Source organism: Miniopterus schreibersii (genome assembly GCF_964146895.1).
Source record: "Miniopterus schreibersii genome assembly, chromosome: 12".
Classification (NCBI taxonomy): domain Eukaryota; kingdom Metazoa; phylum Chordata; class Mammalia; order Chiroptera; family Miniopteridae; genus Miniopterus; species Miniopterus schreibersii.
Window position 1 is genome coordinate 4,252,072 of NC_138112.1, and position 15,523 is coordinate 4,267,594.

General features: G+C 39.6%; 1 protein-coding gene and 1 pseudogene across 6 annotated transcripts in view; one reads left to right on the forward strand and one right to left on the reverse strand.

The window, feature by feature from the left end:
* RNF214 (ring finger protein 214) overlaps positions 1 to 15,523 on the reverse strand; it is a 50,303-nt gene that overhangs the window by 31,181 nt on the left and 3,599 nt on the right. For 3 of the 5 annotated variants that reach the window (XM_081153198.1, XM_081153199.1, XM_081153197.1), the window contains 4 exons: positions 14,082 to 14,592; positions 13,570 to 13,629; positions 10,186 to 10,326; positions 7,663 to 7,802 (listed from right to left, as the gene is read on the reverse strand). In XM_081153198.1, the coding sequence (XP_081009324.1) occupies positions 7,663 to 7,802; positions 10,186 to 10,326; positions 13,570 to 13,629; positions 14,082 to 14,592 (852 nt within the window). The remainder of the gene's footprint in view (positions 1 to 7,662; positions 7,803 to 10,185; positions 10,327 to 13,569; positions 13,630 to 14,081; positions 14,593 to 15,523) is intronic. The other 2 variants (XM_081153200.1, XM_081153201.1) reach the window with 1 other exon arrangement.
* LOC308564690 (PRELI domain-containing protein 1, mitochondrial pseudogene) lies at positions 11,836 to 12,746 on the forward strand (annotated as a pseudogene). The gene has a single exon. The product of its transcript is annotated as a PRELI domain-containing protein 1, mitochondrial pseudogene (transcript).

Genomic DNA, 15,523 nt, shown 5'->3' on the forward strand with positions numbered 1-15,523 from the left:
AAACAGATTTAAATATGAAAATTGGTAAAAATAATCAAGAGATTCGTGTCTTAGGCTAAGATTTTCTCCTTTACTTACCTCTACTGTAAAATACAAACACACACAATAGTGTGTGTGTGTTGTATGTGTTTGATACATACAGAAAAGACATGCAGGTATTCTGTTTATAAAATTTTTCTATAGTCATGAAATGAACTGAAGAGTTTATTAACTGTTTTTTTAAAAAATGAAAGAGTGCCCAATTAGTGTGGCTCAGCAGTTGAGCGTTGACCTAGGATCCAGGAGATCACGGTCTGATTCCCGGTCAGGGCACACGCTTGGGTTGTGGGCTCAATCCCTGGCCGGGGGGGGGGGGGGGGGGGGGGAGGGGGGGGGGGGAACGGGACGGGACGGACGGACTGGGACGACGACAATGGGAGCAGGAGGTGGCTGATCAATGACTCTCTCTCACCACTGATGTTTCTATCTCTCTCTCCCTCTCCCTTCCTCTCTCTGAAATCTATAAAAATATTTTTAAAAAAAGGAAAGAGAAAATTCTAGAGTCACAAAGATATTAACATCATCCCCTCAGCAAGTGATATAATTTTTAAAAATGAGAAAAATACAGAACAATGTGCTTCCATAAACACAGATTAAAAAATCCTTTAAAAATATTAGCAAGACAAATCTAGAAATATATAAAAACAATGTATCTTGTCCAAGTTGGGTTTATCCCAAAAATGAAGGATTAGTTTAACATTTGAAAATAAATGTAATTCACCATATTAATAGAATCAAAGGGAAAAATAATTTGATAATTTTAATAGATGCAGAAAAACCATTTTACAAAATTAAGCACCCGTTCATGTTAAGAACTCTCAGAAAATTAGAACTAGAGAACTTCCTCAATTTGATAAAGGGCATCTAAAAAACCCTATAGCTCTCATCAAACTTAACGATAAAATCTTAAGCATTTTCCCCTAAGAGCAGGAACAATGCAAGGCTGTCTCTCTATTCAACGTTGTATTGGAGGTACTAGCCAGTGCAATAATATTTTCAAGAATAAAAGGTTTAAGATTTGAAAGGAAGAAGTAAAAGTGTATATTCACAGAAGCCATGATTTTGTATGTAGAAAATCCTAGGGAATCTATAAAATAACTAATATGTGAATTTAGAAAAGTTGGCAGGTAGAAGGTTAATACACAAACATAAACTGTATTCTTACATACTAGAAAACTGGGAAAATTTTAAAAACCTGGTGATTCTACTCAGTGTCAAAGAACATAAAATACTTAGGAATAAATTTCTTTAGAAATTTAAAGAAAGATGTGTGACACCTATACACTGAAAATTATAAAATGTTGTTAGTGTAAATGAAAGACTTAAATAAACACAAAGTTATATCATATTTATGGATGGGAGGATTCAATATTATGATGTCAATATCCCCTAAGCTGATCTATAGATTCAAGACAACTGTGTTCTCACCAATTCTATTTTGTTTTAGAAGGGACTGGAAAGCTGCTTCTAAATACATCCATACACACACACACACGCGCGCGCGCACACACACACACACGGAAATAAACATAAAAATGCAAATGTACATATAATAACCAAAGCAATCTTGGGGGGAAAAATGTAGAATACCTTGCAGTATTTGACTTCATGACTTACTATAAAATCATCGTAATAATCACGACAGCATGATCTGGTGTAAAAATATATTAAAATATCAATGCAACAGAATAGTACTCAAAAATAGACTCACTATACAAATGACTCCTACTGCATTTGGTTTTTGGCAAAGGTGTCAAGGAATTCAATAAGGAAAGCAAAGTCCTTTCAAGAAATGGTGCTGGGGCCTGGCTGGTGTGGCTGAATTGGTTGGGTGTCCTCGTGCACACTGAAAGGTTGCCAGTTCAATTCCCAGTCAGGGCACATGCCCAGGTTGCAAGCTCGATTCCCAGGAAAGGGATGTGCAGGAGGCAGCCGATTGATGTTTCGCTCTCACATTGATATTTCTCTCTTACTCTCCCTCCCCTTTCTCTCTCCAAAAATCAATAGACTATTCTCTCATTTCTAAAAATACATTTTTATTGATTTGAGAGAGAGAGGGAGAGGGATAAAGAGATAGAAACATCAATCAGCAGCCTCCTGCATGCACCCTACTGGGGATCAAGCCCACAACCCGGGAATGTGTCCCAACTGGGAATCAAATGGGCAAGTCTTGATTCATGGGTTGACACTCAATGACTGAGCCACACGGGCTGAGCCCAATAAACTATTCAATATTTGCATTTCTTACTCAATAAAATGAGTAAGTCAGAGTAGAAGAAAATTTTCACAGAACACATAACAAAGGACTTATATTTGGACTGTGTAAAGAACTTCTTACTACACAATAAAAAAAAGCCAAAAACTCAACCAAAACAAAATTTGACTGAACACTTCACAAAAACAGATATATGAATGGCCACCAAGCATATGGAAAAAGTGATTGATAGTACTAGTCATTAGAAGAATGCAAATTAAAACCACAATAAAACACCACTCCATAACCACTTCAACAGCAAGGATATAAAACCATCAGAACTTTCATACCTTGTAGGTAGAGTGTAAAATGGCATATTCATTTTGGAAATATACCTGTCCATTTCTTATAAAACTAAACATAGTATACCTACCCTACAATCCAGCATTTTACTCCTAGGAATTTATTCAAGAGAAATAAAAGCACATGTTGACACACAGAGTTGCACTTGAATGTTCCCAGCAGTTTGTTCATAATAATCAAAATCTGGAAGCTGCTACAAGCTCATCAACAAAAGAATGGCTAAACAAACCGGTATATTAACAAAAGGAATACTACTTGACAATAAAAGAGACAAACTGAATGAGTGTCAAAAGCACTCAAAAGCTGAATGAAAGAAGTTCTACATTAAAGATTACATAGTGTATGATTTCATTTATGTGACGTTCTAGAACAGGCAGAATTCAAATGGTGAAACAATCAGAACAGTGGTTGCCGTTGGGAGAGCTGGGACAGGGACTGACTGGAAAGGTACACCAGGGAACCATCTGACTTAATGGTAGTATTCCCTGTATCTTTATGGGGATTGATTACACAGATACATGCATTTACCAAAACTCATTCAATGGCACACTTAAGATTTATGTATTTAACTGCATATACATTTTATTACTAAAAAGAGGAAATGCAGCCCTGGTCAGCATGGCTCAGTTAAGAGTGTTGGCCTGAGCACTGGAGGGCTGCAGGTTTGATTCCTGGTCAAGGGCATGTACTTGGGTTGCCAGTTTGATCCCCGGCCCTGATTGTGGCACATGCGAGAGGCAACCAATAGATGTGGGTCTCACATTGGTGTTTCTCTCTCTCTCCGCCCCCTCTCCTTCTCCCTCTCTCTCTGTCGTTCCCTCTCCCCTCCACTCTCTCTGAATCAATGGAAAAAGTATCCTCATTCCTCGGGTGAGAATTTTAAAAAAAAAGGAAATGCAAATAATATTAAACTCTAATTATAATATACATGTTTATGGGTTTAGAGGTGAAGTTACTGTGAATGCAACTTACTCTGATATGCATAAAAAAAGAAAAAGATGGCCCTGGCCGGGTGTCTCAGCTGGTTGGAGCCTCGTCTGTACACCAAAAGGTGGAGTGTTCAATTCCTGGTCAGGGCAGAACCTAAGTTTCAGATCTGATCCCCAGTCAGGGTATTACAGGAGGCAATGATTGACGTTTCTCTCTCCCCATCCTCTAAAATCAACAAAAAACATATCTTCGAGTGAAAATTTAAAAAAAAAAAAAAAAAAAAAGGACTGATGAATGGATAGAGAAAGCAGGATGGAAAGATACTAAATTTAGCAGAATGTTAACTGTTGAATCTAGGTGGCAAATGTTTATGTACAATACTTACAGTTTCTCCCGTGTCTGAAAATTTTCATAATAAAACATTGGGAGAAAATAAATACAAAACGTAATTCCCCTGTATAAAAGTGCCACTGCTTACACTCCATAATTACCATGGCCTTTATTCAGACCTGGCTCTCATTTCACCTCCCAGCAGGCTGCTGACACTGTTAAATCGTCGTCTCTTTTGAAACCTCATTCTACTGTCCTAAACCGCTTCCCTTTCTTCCTGTGATTGTCCTTCTTACATTCCCTTCCTCTCTCTTCTCCTGAACTGTAGGTGTACCTCAGTGTTCAGAACTGAGCCCCACCCTAAGCTTTCTCCCATGAAAATCCACTTCCATAGTGTTAACTATCATCTCTGTGCCGTCAACACCAAATCAAGACATAGCATCTCTTCTGTATCCAAGTCTCCTGTTTCCAACTGCCTACTAAGTATTTTCATTCACATATCCCATATCATCAAATTTATTATTTTAAGCACAAAACTTAGAACTGGGATTCTACTTCCCAACTACTGTCCATGTGGCACATACTTACCCAGGGTCAAAACAGTGACATTTTTTTACTTCATCCTCTGTCTTAATATTTTAAATCGCCAATTCCTACTGAATCCATTTCTTCCTTTTCATTCCACCACCATCAGTTTTACACTGATCCTTTTAAACTCACTTTACTGTAAGAGCTTAATGGTTGATATCCCAGCCTCTGTCTCTCCCCATAATTAATCCTACATACTTCTAAAACGTCTCTAATTATGCATCACCCATTTATATAACTTCTATGATTTCCCATAGCTAAAAATACTAATACATGCTGAGCAGCAAAAGTTAAATAAGGTGTGTTACTTGCTGTGGTAGCAAATCTCCAAAGATGGACCCCTCCCAATGAATCAGGCCTCCTGGTGTTCACGCTCTTGGTAGTCCCCTCCAACACTAATTCTGAGCTAGCCTCTGACTCATTTTAACCAATAGAATGCCACGGAGTAGCACTGTTCCAGTGCCAAGACTACACCTTAGGAAAGCCTGGAAGCATTCACTTTTGCACTACTGGGAGCTCTGAGCCATCAAGTAAGAACTCTGTTGGAAAGACCACCTGGAGAGGAAAAAGCCCTGAGACAACATGGGAGGGAGGGGGAAAGGAGGTGTGGGGGGAGACTTAGACATCCCAGTGGACCAGCTGAGCCCACCTTGGATGTTCCATTCCCAGCTGCCATCTGACTAGAGCTACAGCAATGACTCCAAAAGAAATTAGCAGAGCCATCAGAAATTCCATCAACCCAAAGAATTTTGAGAAATAATAAATTAGTCATTTTAAGATACTAAGTTTTACTTTTTTTTTTTACACAGCAAGAGATAATAAAAATAACTGTCCTCACCCTGGCCAGTTTGGCTCAGTGATTAGCAGGGATGGGGAACATCTGGCCTGCAGGCTGTATAAATCATTTTGGCCCTGCCAATGCAACCGAAGGCGGGTCTCAAAACTCAATAAATCTAGGAGCTTTTTTCATAGTTAGTTTTTAAGTTGATAATTTTTTATGGCCTGCGAATGATGTTATAAATATCCAAATGGCCCTTGGCAGGAAAAAGGTTCCCCACCCTGGGTTAGAACATAGCCTGGTGGACTGAAGGGTCGAGGGTCCGATTACCTCTTGAAAGTCCTCTCACTCCCCTACCCAGTCTGGTTACACACTTCTAAATGTTTTCATACCACAACTATCATGGTATCATTGTGCTATTCTGTAATTATCTATTTACCCTATTAAACAGCAAGCACCTTGAGGGCTTTTCATTCTCCAGACCCATAGTGTCTGGCTTATAGTAGATATTCAATAAAGGTTGGCTGAAAGAATGAAAGAGCTATGAATAGCAAATATGTCCATTATAGACTTAACTGTGCCCCAAGTTCATATGTTGAAGTCTTAACCCTGATATGGCTATATTTGGAGATAGGGTGTTTAAGGGGGTAATTAAAGTCAAATTAGGTCATTAGGATGGGGCTCTAATCCAATAGGACAGGTGTCCTTATAGGAAGAAGAGAGACATCAGGAGAGTGCGTGCATAGAAGAAAAGCCATACGAGGACACCGCAAGAAGTTGTGTCTGCAAGCCAAGAAGAGAGGTCTCACCAGAAACCAACCTTGCCAGCATCTTGATCTTAGATTTCAAGCCTCTGGAACTGTGAGAAAGTAAAATTTCTGTTGTTTAAGCCACTCAGTCTATGGTACTCTGTTATGGGAGCCTGAGCATACTAATACAATGACCAAAATCTTTGTGCCTACAGTGCTTATGTTTAATGGAATGCTAAACAAAACCTATACACCACAGCTACAACAAAGATACACACAGACGACTTCTTTCCCTACTTCTGAGAAAATGAAGCCCAAATTTACAGGAAGCATGACATACATTTAAAAAAAACAATTAGATCTTCAAGACTACAAGCAGCAAATTGTTAATTTATCCATCACCATTTGTAGCTATTCAATCAGATGGTAAAGAAGAGAGCTATGGCCCAGCCGGTGTTTCTGTGGTTGAGCATCTATCTACCCATGAACCTGGAGGTAACAGTTAGATTCTCTGTCAGGGCACATGCCTGGGTTGCTGGCTTGATCCCCAGGACGGGGCATGCAGGGGGCAGCTGATCAATGATGTTCTCTCTCATTAATGTTTCTCTCTCTCTCTCCCTCTCCCTTCCTCTCTCTGAAATCAATAAAAACATTAAAAAAAAAGGAAATATGTACAGTGTATGGAGCACACATCAAAAGGAAATCTTTCACGGAGCTTAGAAGAGAATTACAGACTCACTTTCCCAACTCCTGTTCTTTAAGATATCTGCTGCTAAGTTGCTTACAGGTGCCTAACTATGCTTCATCTTCCCCACATAGACTATGAAGATGATGGCAGAGGACATGTTGTTCGGGGGGGGGGGGGGTTAGCTGTTTGGATGGACAACAAAACCTAGTACAGTGTTTTGCTTCTAGTACATGCTTCATAATTACTGGCATATAGATCATCACGGACAACGTATCCATCTTCTAATCATTATCACTAGATTCTCAACAGAACAACTGACTTGTCTTAAGGCCTCTTCTAAACATTCTTTCTCATACGACCTTTCATAACTATCATCTCTCATACTTGGAAAATGATTCAGCAAATGATCTTGCTACTTTTCACTTAGCTCTTTCATACATTAGCAAGCCAAGGTTTTCTTGATAAATAAAAATGTGTTTTAGTAGAATTTAAATAAAATCATCACAGTATTCATAGCTATTTTGATTTCCAAACAACTCAGACTAAGAAACCTAAAAAACTGAAAATGTCATCAAATTCTATGCCCATCTTACTCTTGCTTTCGTACCCAGAAGAGGACACAGGCTCACTAAACAATTCTTTCCAAACAGCTTAGTGTTACTATTAGAAATTTACTTTTGGTGCTGAATAGCATAAATATAATCAAAGTATTCTTGTAGCCTGAACTTTTAAAACATCAGGTTATAAAGCAAGTAAAATAGGTGTTAGATGCATATCAAAATCTTGATCAAACTTGGTACCCAACAGTTAACTGCTATTATTTCAAGGTATTAGTGAATCTCTGAAATTTTCTTTATTAAACTAACACAGGGTGTTGGAGAAGCTAAAATCATTACTTGTTTTTTAAAAAAAAAAATTAGACTGAAAGAAACTAGAAATACAAACAGGACTGGCCCCTTATGCATATACACATAGGGTCTTTATTCTTAACAGCATCATTTACCTTCTGCCCTTCTCACAAAGTTTCTCAATTTCAGCTTTCAGATCCTGCTCCTTCTGCAAAAACTCCTTCTTTTCTTTCTCTATCTTCTTCTTTGTTTCTTCTCGCTTTATCGTTACATCCTGAATAGCCTTCAGTATCTCCTGAATCCCACACAACCAGTCACACACAAACAAAGAAGGAAATACATTAGTTCTATTGGTCTGAAAGTTATTTTCAACTATCACAATTTAACATACTGACTTCAGTAAATTCAAATTGAATTGAAGGAATCTGGCTGATGAGTAGCTCCAAAAGCCAGTATTTAGATGCAAGGAAGATAGTTACAATAAAGCAGATTTTAATTCAAGAGGAAAAAGAATTTCTAACTGTTCAAAAAGTGGAATTTACTGCCTTGTAAAGCAATAAGTTCTTCATTACTGGTGTTCAAATAAAGGCTGAATGAACCTGCCAAGAATGCTAAGAAAGGTATTCTTGCACAGGGTGGAAATGTTTCAAGAAATACGGTCTTGTTTTGTTATGGTCCTACTTTATTATGCATGAGGTTAATTTTTTCTTTTCTTACTACTTAACAAAAATATATTTTTTGTAATAAGAAGTAATAAAAAAGTGATAAAGTCACTCCCTAATTCACACCAAATCCATTCATAACATAATCACTGTGTTAATTGTTTTGTACTTTCACATCTTTCTCCATTCTCACCCGAACACATGTAAACTTATGTATGTATTTCACTGCTTTTTTTTTTTTAATGAGGTTATTTTATATACATTATTCTGCATCCTGGGTTTTTTTCCCACTTGAAAAGAACATACTGTCAATAAACACAGATCTAACACAAAAATAGCTGCGTATAACATAATGTGTATATATGTGGTTTGTCCAACCATTCTCCGTTAAGAGTTCATCAGGTTGATTCCAGCTTTGTTGTAACTATAAACAATACTATAATAAACATTCTAGATGTCTATACTTTCATACAAAAACTTCTATTTCTGTACAATAGACTCTTAATAATGAGTGTGCTAGGTCACAGTATATGTACATTTAAAATTTTAACTGACAATTCCTAATAACTTTTCCCAAAAGGTCATAACAATTCACACTCCTACCAATGTCTAAAAATTAATTTTCCCTCATACTTGACAACTTACTTCATTTTTGCCAATCCCTTGGGGGAGAAGGAACAATGGTATCTAATAGTTATAATGAGCATTTCACTACCTCCCAGTCTTTACTGTTTTTACTGTCTGTCTCCTCCACCTACAATAGGTAATCAATGAAGGCAGAGACTGTTTCTTTCGCCACTAAATCTTCAGAGCCCAGATAAGAAACTTAAAAAATATTTGCTAAGTAAATGAATACCAGTGAGGCTGAGCTTCTTTTCATATATTTATTACCTATTTGCTTTTCCTCTTCTGTGAATTACTGTCTATAACAGTCCCCTCCCCTAAAACATGTCCACGTTCTAACCCCTGGAACTTGTGAATATGTTACCTTCCATGGGAAAAGAAATTTTGCAGATGTGATGCAGGTAAGAATCTTGAGATGGGAAAGTAATCCTGGATTGTCTGGGTGGGCCCAATCTAATCACAACATGGGTCTTTAAAATGACTCTTTCTCGATTGTGATCAGAGAAGGCTGTGACAGGGAAGATGGTCAGAAATACAATGTTGCTGACTAAAGACGGGGAAGGGAGCTCCCACAGTCAAGAATGCGAGCAGCTTCTCAAGAAGATGGAAATAACGAGAAACAGACCCTCCCCTACTGCCCCTAGAAAGGAATACAACCTTGCTAATATTTTGATTTTCACCCAATGACACCCACGTTGGACTTCTGACCTATGAATTTGTGTTTTAAGCCACTAAATTCGTGATAAATTGTTACAGCAGCAATAGGGAACTAATACAATAACCTTTCCTGGCTTTTCTCTAGATTATTAGACTTTCACCATGAATTGATAGGAATCTCAGAATGTCATGGATATTAAACCCTTCATCAAATGCACTACAAATATTTTCTCTCAGACTAACATTGATCTTTTTACTTTCTGTATCATTCGCTGTATCAAAAGTTTTTAATCATACGTAATTAAATTTTTGTATGGCTTCTGGGTTTTCTGCCTGGCTTAAAATGATCTCTTGTAACTTGAGGTTTTATAAATATTCTCTTAAATTTTTTCTAATTTGAAGATTTTTACAGTTTTTATATGTAGACTTTTAATCTACCTAGAATTATATTTCTAAATATAATGTGATATAAGAGTCCAATCAAATGATTTTCTAGGTAGACTGTCAACTATGTCAACAAACAATATTAAATAAATAATCCTTTTCTCTCTGAACTAAAACAGAAGTGAGAGTTTGAACAAGATGCCCTCAAAAGTTATTTTTAACCTTAAAATTCTATGATAACCATTAAAAAGTTAAATACTGCTTTCCTATTTCTATTAATTTGGAAACAAAATCAAAGTTTGCATAGGGCTATAGCTTTACTTATCGACAATTTTAACATAAACAGAAAACCTGGTGATTCTTCATTTCTTCTTCTCTCCTTTGTTGAAGTTGCTTTAATTGCACCTGGAGCTGATTCTCCACTTGCCTCTGCTTGTCTAGGACCTCCTGGTAACGCTCCTTCAACAGGGTTCTCTCTGTCATCATTTTATCCTATTGGTAACAACAGAAGAAAAATGTAATTCCCCAATTTAATTGCAAGCAACATTCATCAAGCCCTGGCTCAGGGAGCTGTGCAGAGCTCTACGGCTGCAGTGTCCAACACTGTAGCTACTAGCCATGCGGGGCTAAGTTAATTTAAACTAATTAAAAGGACAAATTTTAAAATTCCAGCCCCTCAGTCACCTAGCCATATTCCAAGTGCTCAACAGCTACATGTGGCTGGCAGCTACCATATTGGAAAGCACAGACATGGAATATATTTCCATCATTACAGGGAGTTCTAGTGGACACCACTGCTCTAAGGCAGGGGTTGGCAACCTACGGCCTGTGGGTCAAATCCAGTCATTGTCTGTTTTTGTGAATAGAAGTTTTATAGAAACACACCATAGCCAATGGCTTACAGGCTGCTTTCACACTACAACGGCAGTGGAGTGGTTACGACAGAGCACATACAGCCCATAAAGCCTGAGATATTTATTATCTGACCCTTTAGAGAAAAAGTTTGCCAATCTCTTCCCTAGGGAGTAAGAGGAAGGAGGCATTTTAAAATCCATTAAGGGAAAGACTACTCGGCAAAAACAATGAACACATCACCTACCAAAATACATCTAGAAACAGGATTTCCTACATCTTTAGCTCTGAAAATTGACAGACCCACAAAGAGGTCCAGGGAACTTGGGATTCAGATTGAGCAAATCAGCAAGCCCTCATATAAAGTAGGGAGAAGCAAGGACCACAGTTCAGCTCTGCCTCCCTCAAACCAGTAAATCAAGAAAAGCTATGGTTACCTTTCAAACAGATACTAAAACTCAAAGAGGATCAATTTAAAACACATTGGTATAAGGTAGTGGGCAATTACCATAAATGCATGAAAAGTAGCAAATAAAACAAGAGGCCAGTTTCTTATATTGCTGCTAAGTTTAATATAGCTACCTAGCTCTACTGCCTTTTTAAAAGATGGTGGGTTACGCTACCTCCCAGAAGGATACAGCCAAACAAAACACAACTCTAGGCCCCTTTTGGCCCAGTTGCCTGCCAGTTTCTACCAGTTTCAGACCGATACTAAAGTGCATTTATAACTTTAGTTGGCCCCTTCAATTGCTATACAGTCATCCAAACCTCACCTTAAATTTCAGGGACAAAATAAATACGTAAATAAATTATTAGCACAAGTGCTTAAGAAAAAATGACTTTTCCCCCTTTCTCTGGAGGTCCTCCTCTACCCAGCATATCTCCATGAGATCCTCATCTCTAGGATCTTCTTATCTGCCTGTTATTAATAACTTCTGAGTTGCAACTCTCTATTTTAAAGTCTTTATTGGCACCGTCTGGAAAGGTTCAGACCTGAGCTAAGAGGAAGAGGCAAGGAAAAAAACCTTCAAAAATATGTAGGGCTACTGGACAACTCCTCACGGTGGCAGCAGCTGGTGAGGCATTGAAGGGTGGTGACTGAGCTTTGAGCCCGGTGGGTATGTGCTGACCTGACCTGACTTCCGAGTGCCACCTCCGGCATGCACCCTCCCCCCACCACTGCACCCTCATGCTGACCAGGTGCTGAGCCTTGCCCCAACTGGGGATGATGGTGAAGTATTTTCTGGGCCACAGCATGCTCCAGAGTTCCTGGGATCAAGAGTTTACTGCCTTCTAGCACCAGTACCTGAATCCCTACAGTAAACATGTCTTGACGGAAGACACAGTGCATGGGGAGGTGACCCCTGACCAGAAGCTCCTGTCCCAGAAACTCCTGACCAAGACCAACAGGATGCCCCGCTGAGCTGAGCCAGACTCCTGTCAATGCTGCTCACTCAGTGTACATCCTGGAGGGTTCTATTGTGGAACCACAGAGCCAGACCATGACCAACTTCACCTGGAACATCAACCACGCCTGGCTGATAATAGTGGAGGAATGAACTGTTTAGTGTGTGAACTGAAAACAGAAGCTGTACTGAAATCCGCCCGGAAGGCTGGGTCTCTTCTAGCTTATTTGGCATCTTCAGAGCTGTCCAGGAATTTGGTCTCACCCGGTTCAAAAGTAATGTGACCAAGACGATGAAGGGTTTTGAATACATCTTGGCAAAGCTGCAAGGTGAGGTCCCTTCCAAAAGCCTTGCTGAGACAGTCAAAGAAGCCAAGGAGGAGGCAGAGGAGACAGCATTGGCAGTACAGAGAAGGCCAAGGACCTTGCCAGCAAGGCAGCCACCAAGCAGCAGTGGCAGCAGCAGCAGTTTATGCAGCCGCACACCAGACCACCCAGCTGCACACCAGACTACACAGTTCCAATCCTTCTGCCCTCCCCCTTTGTACTTTATTAATAAAAGTCAACTTCTAGCCCGATCTATTTTCTGGGTGGTGGATTGGGGGTGGTGTCTGTTCAGCATCTATAACGCACCAGACACATCACCCATGTCTGGGCTGGGTCCACTTCTTTCAGCATCAGGTGGCTGAGGACAGAGGCACAGAGAGGTGCCGTGACTTGCCCAAGGTCACAGACAGTGTGCAGGCAAAGTGATCATAAACACTAGACTGTAAGCTCCATGAGGGCAGGAACCTTTGTTTTGCTCTCTGCTGTGTCCCAAGTACCTGGAACAATACCTAGCACATAACCAGCACTCCAACGTTTGTTGAATTCAATTGGTGCACCCCCCACTAGAAAAAAAATATGTAGGGCTAACAAGTAAACGAGGGTTTAGGTTTACTCTACATGTATTATATGCAGATACAACTCAAGAGAGAATTACAAGAAGTTTTAGAGGTTCTGTCCTCACCTCAGATTGAGATCTAACAATAAGAGCTGTTTTAAAAATGCAACAGGCACCCTGGACAGTCTTGCTCAGTGGTTAGAGCATCGGTCCACGAACTGAAGGGTCATGGGTTCGATTCCCGGTCAAGAGCATGTACCTGGGTTGCAGGTTCTTCCTGCCCCGGTAGCCTCAATCAATGTCTCTCTCATATCAATGTTTCTCTTCCTCTCCCCCACTCCGTTCTAGTCTCTCTCTGACATACAAAACATCCTCGGGTAAGGATTAACAAAAAATAAATAATAATAAAAATGCAATAGGCTGCTCTGTGAGCAGTAAGCTTCCCATCTCTGGAAGTGACCAGGTAGAAGTTAGCTGACTAATGTTGGGAATTTTATAAAGGGGGTTCCTGCACCTTTTCTAACTGAGATCACACAGTGCTGGATATTCCGCATTAATGGTTTCATATGTCAACAATGACAGGTTAAATACTTACCAGATTCTTTTCAATATCTTGATCTGTGTTTACCTGTGAATCAGCCGTCTTAAAGTCAGTCTATAAAGAAAGAAACAATATATTCAGAACTGTTCAGTGGCATTTTAAAAGGGAGAATTACTCTAGTACTTTCACATGGAAATCTGCTGCAAGTAACAAAGCAGCTAACTTATTGGCTTCGCAGTGAGAGAAGCGCCGTAGTTCTGGCCAATGGACACTGACATCCACCTGAATGCCAATGACTGCACTCAGTCACTCAGGGAGAGAGACGATATGTAGATCATAAAATCCCTAGTTGCCACAATTATACAATGGCTCCTGGCTTTCTTAGTCCTTGAACACCAGGATGAAGTCATCACACAGAACCAAATGGAAATAGTATGACAGTTGCCAGAAAAAAAAACAATAAAGAGTAGTCTCCACCAACCATGAAGAAATGTCTCTTCCCTTAAAAAAAAAAAAAAAAAAAAAAGCCCAAATTCCATTTGAATAGTAAAAACTTGATACTTGACCTGTACAGCAATGTTCTGAGAAAGCTTCAGGGAAGAGCTATCCTGATCACCATCCTGATCCACTCTGACTCCTTCAACCCCATTTGCTGGAGGTACTACAGGTCGGAAATCCAAGCCTGTGTCCCTGCTCCCTTCCTTTAGGATGGAGGCTGGTGGGGACTTCTCTTCAGAACAATTCCCGGAGGCAAGCTGCTTTGTATGGCACCCTGCCTTAACAGGCCGAGCGACAGGATGGAGGCTCTCCCGGAGGCACGTGTCCCCCTCCTCTCCTGCTGTGTTGGCCACGTCCTTCAAATCAGACTGAGCCCCACCGCCAGAAAGACAAAGGTCTGTGGCTATCAAGTTTTCTCCTAACACCGCCTGGTGTGCTGCTGAGGTGTCACCTGCTGACGAACCAGGATTCTGCTCTGGTTGTTCCAAATGGGCATTTCTGTTATTCTCCTTGGTTATCGTTTGGCTACTTACACTCGACAGAGGCGAGTTCTTGTGCTTCTGTGCAGGGTCTGTGGGGCTATCAAAACACAAGACAAAAAGTTTCTCTCTTCACCCAGTCTTAAAGAGGGTTAAATATACAATACTTCTAACATAACCACTAAAAGAACAAAACTGGACTCTAAACACCTCCAATTATCAATATGAAAAGGAACTTAGTTTCTATCCAGTGATTTTACCTTATATGCAGGGAGTACTGCTTGGTGGTTAAGAACCTGGGTTTTGGCCCCGGCTGGTGTGGCTCAGGTGGTTGAACATGGTTTCATGCACCAAAAGGTTGCCAGTTGGATTCCCAGTCAGGATGCATGCCCAGGTTGCAGGCTCAATCCCCAGTAGGAGGCATGCCGGAGGCAGCCAATCAATGTTTTTCTCTCACTCTCCCTTCCTTTCTCTAAAATCAATAAAAATATTTTTTTTTAAAAAAGAACCTGCGTTCTGAAGACAGTCTCCAGGAAATGATGACACATAAGTGACTCTGAAGATCCAAAAGCCTTTTGAGGGCCAAGCTGAATAACTTTTAGGGATACAGAGGAAATAGCCTAATGCTAGTTAGGCTATTTCATTTAGTTACATGTATTAATTTAGTTACAGATAATATTTTAATAAATAAAATATTAATTTAGAAATGTTTTTATTCCACTGTTTCACAAAATAATTTTCACTCAAACTCATTATATAGATCTCTGACCAGAACTACTTTTTAGGCTCTTCAAGTTCTCCAGAGCACAGCACCTTCACTTCAAGCTGTTTGAGGTACAAACAATTTTGAATCCAAAACTGAAGCTGTCAGTAAGCATTTTATCCCAGACAAGTACATATATGTACAGCACTGGGATAGTTGCTTTATTGTTTATCACAGAAACTTAACATATTGGTTTTTTGTTTCTTTGTTTTTTTGTTAATCCTCACCCAAGAATATTCTTTCCACTGATTTTTAGGGAGGGAGGGAG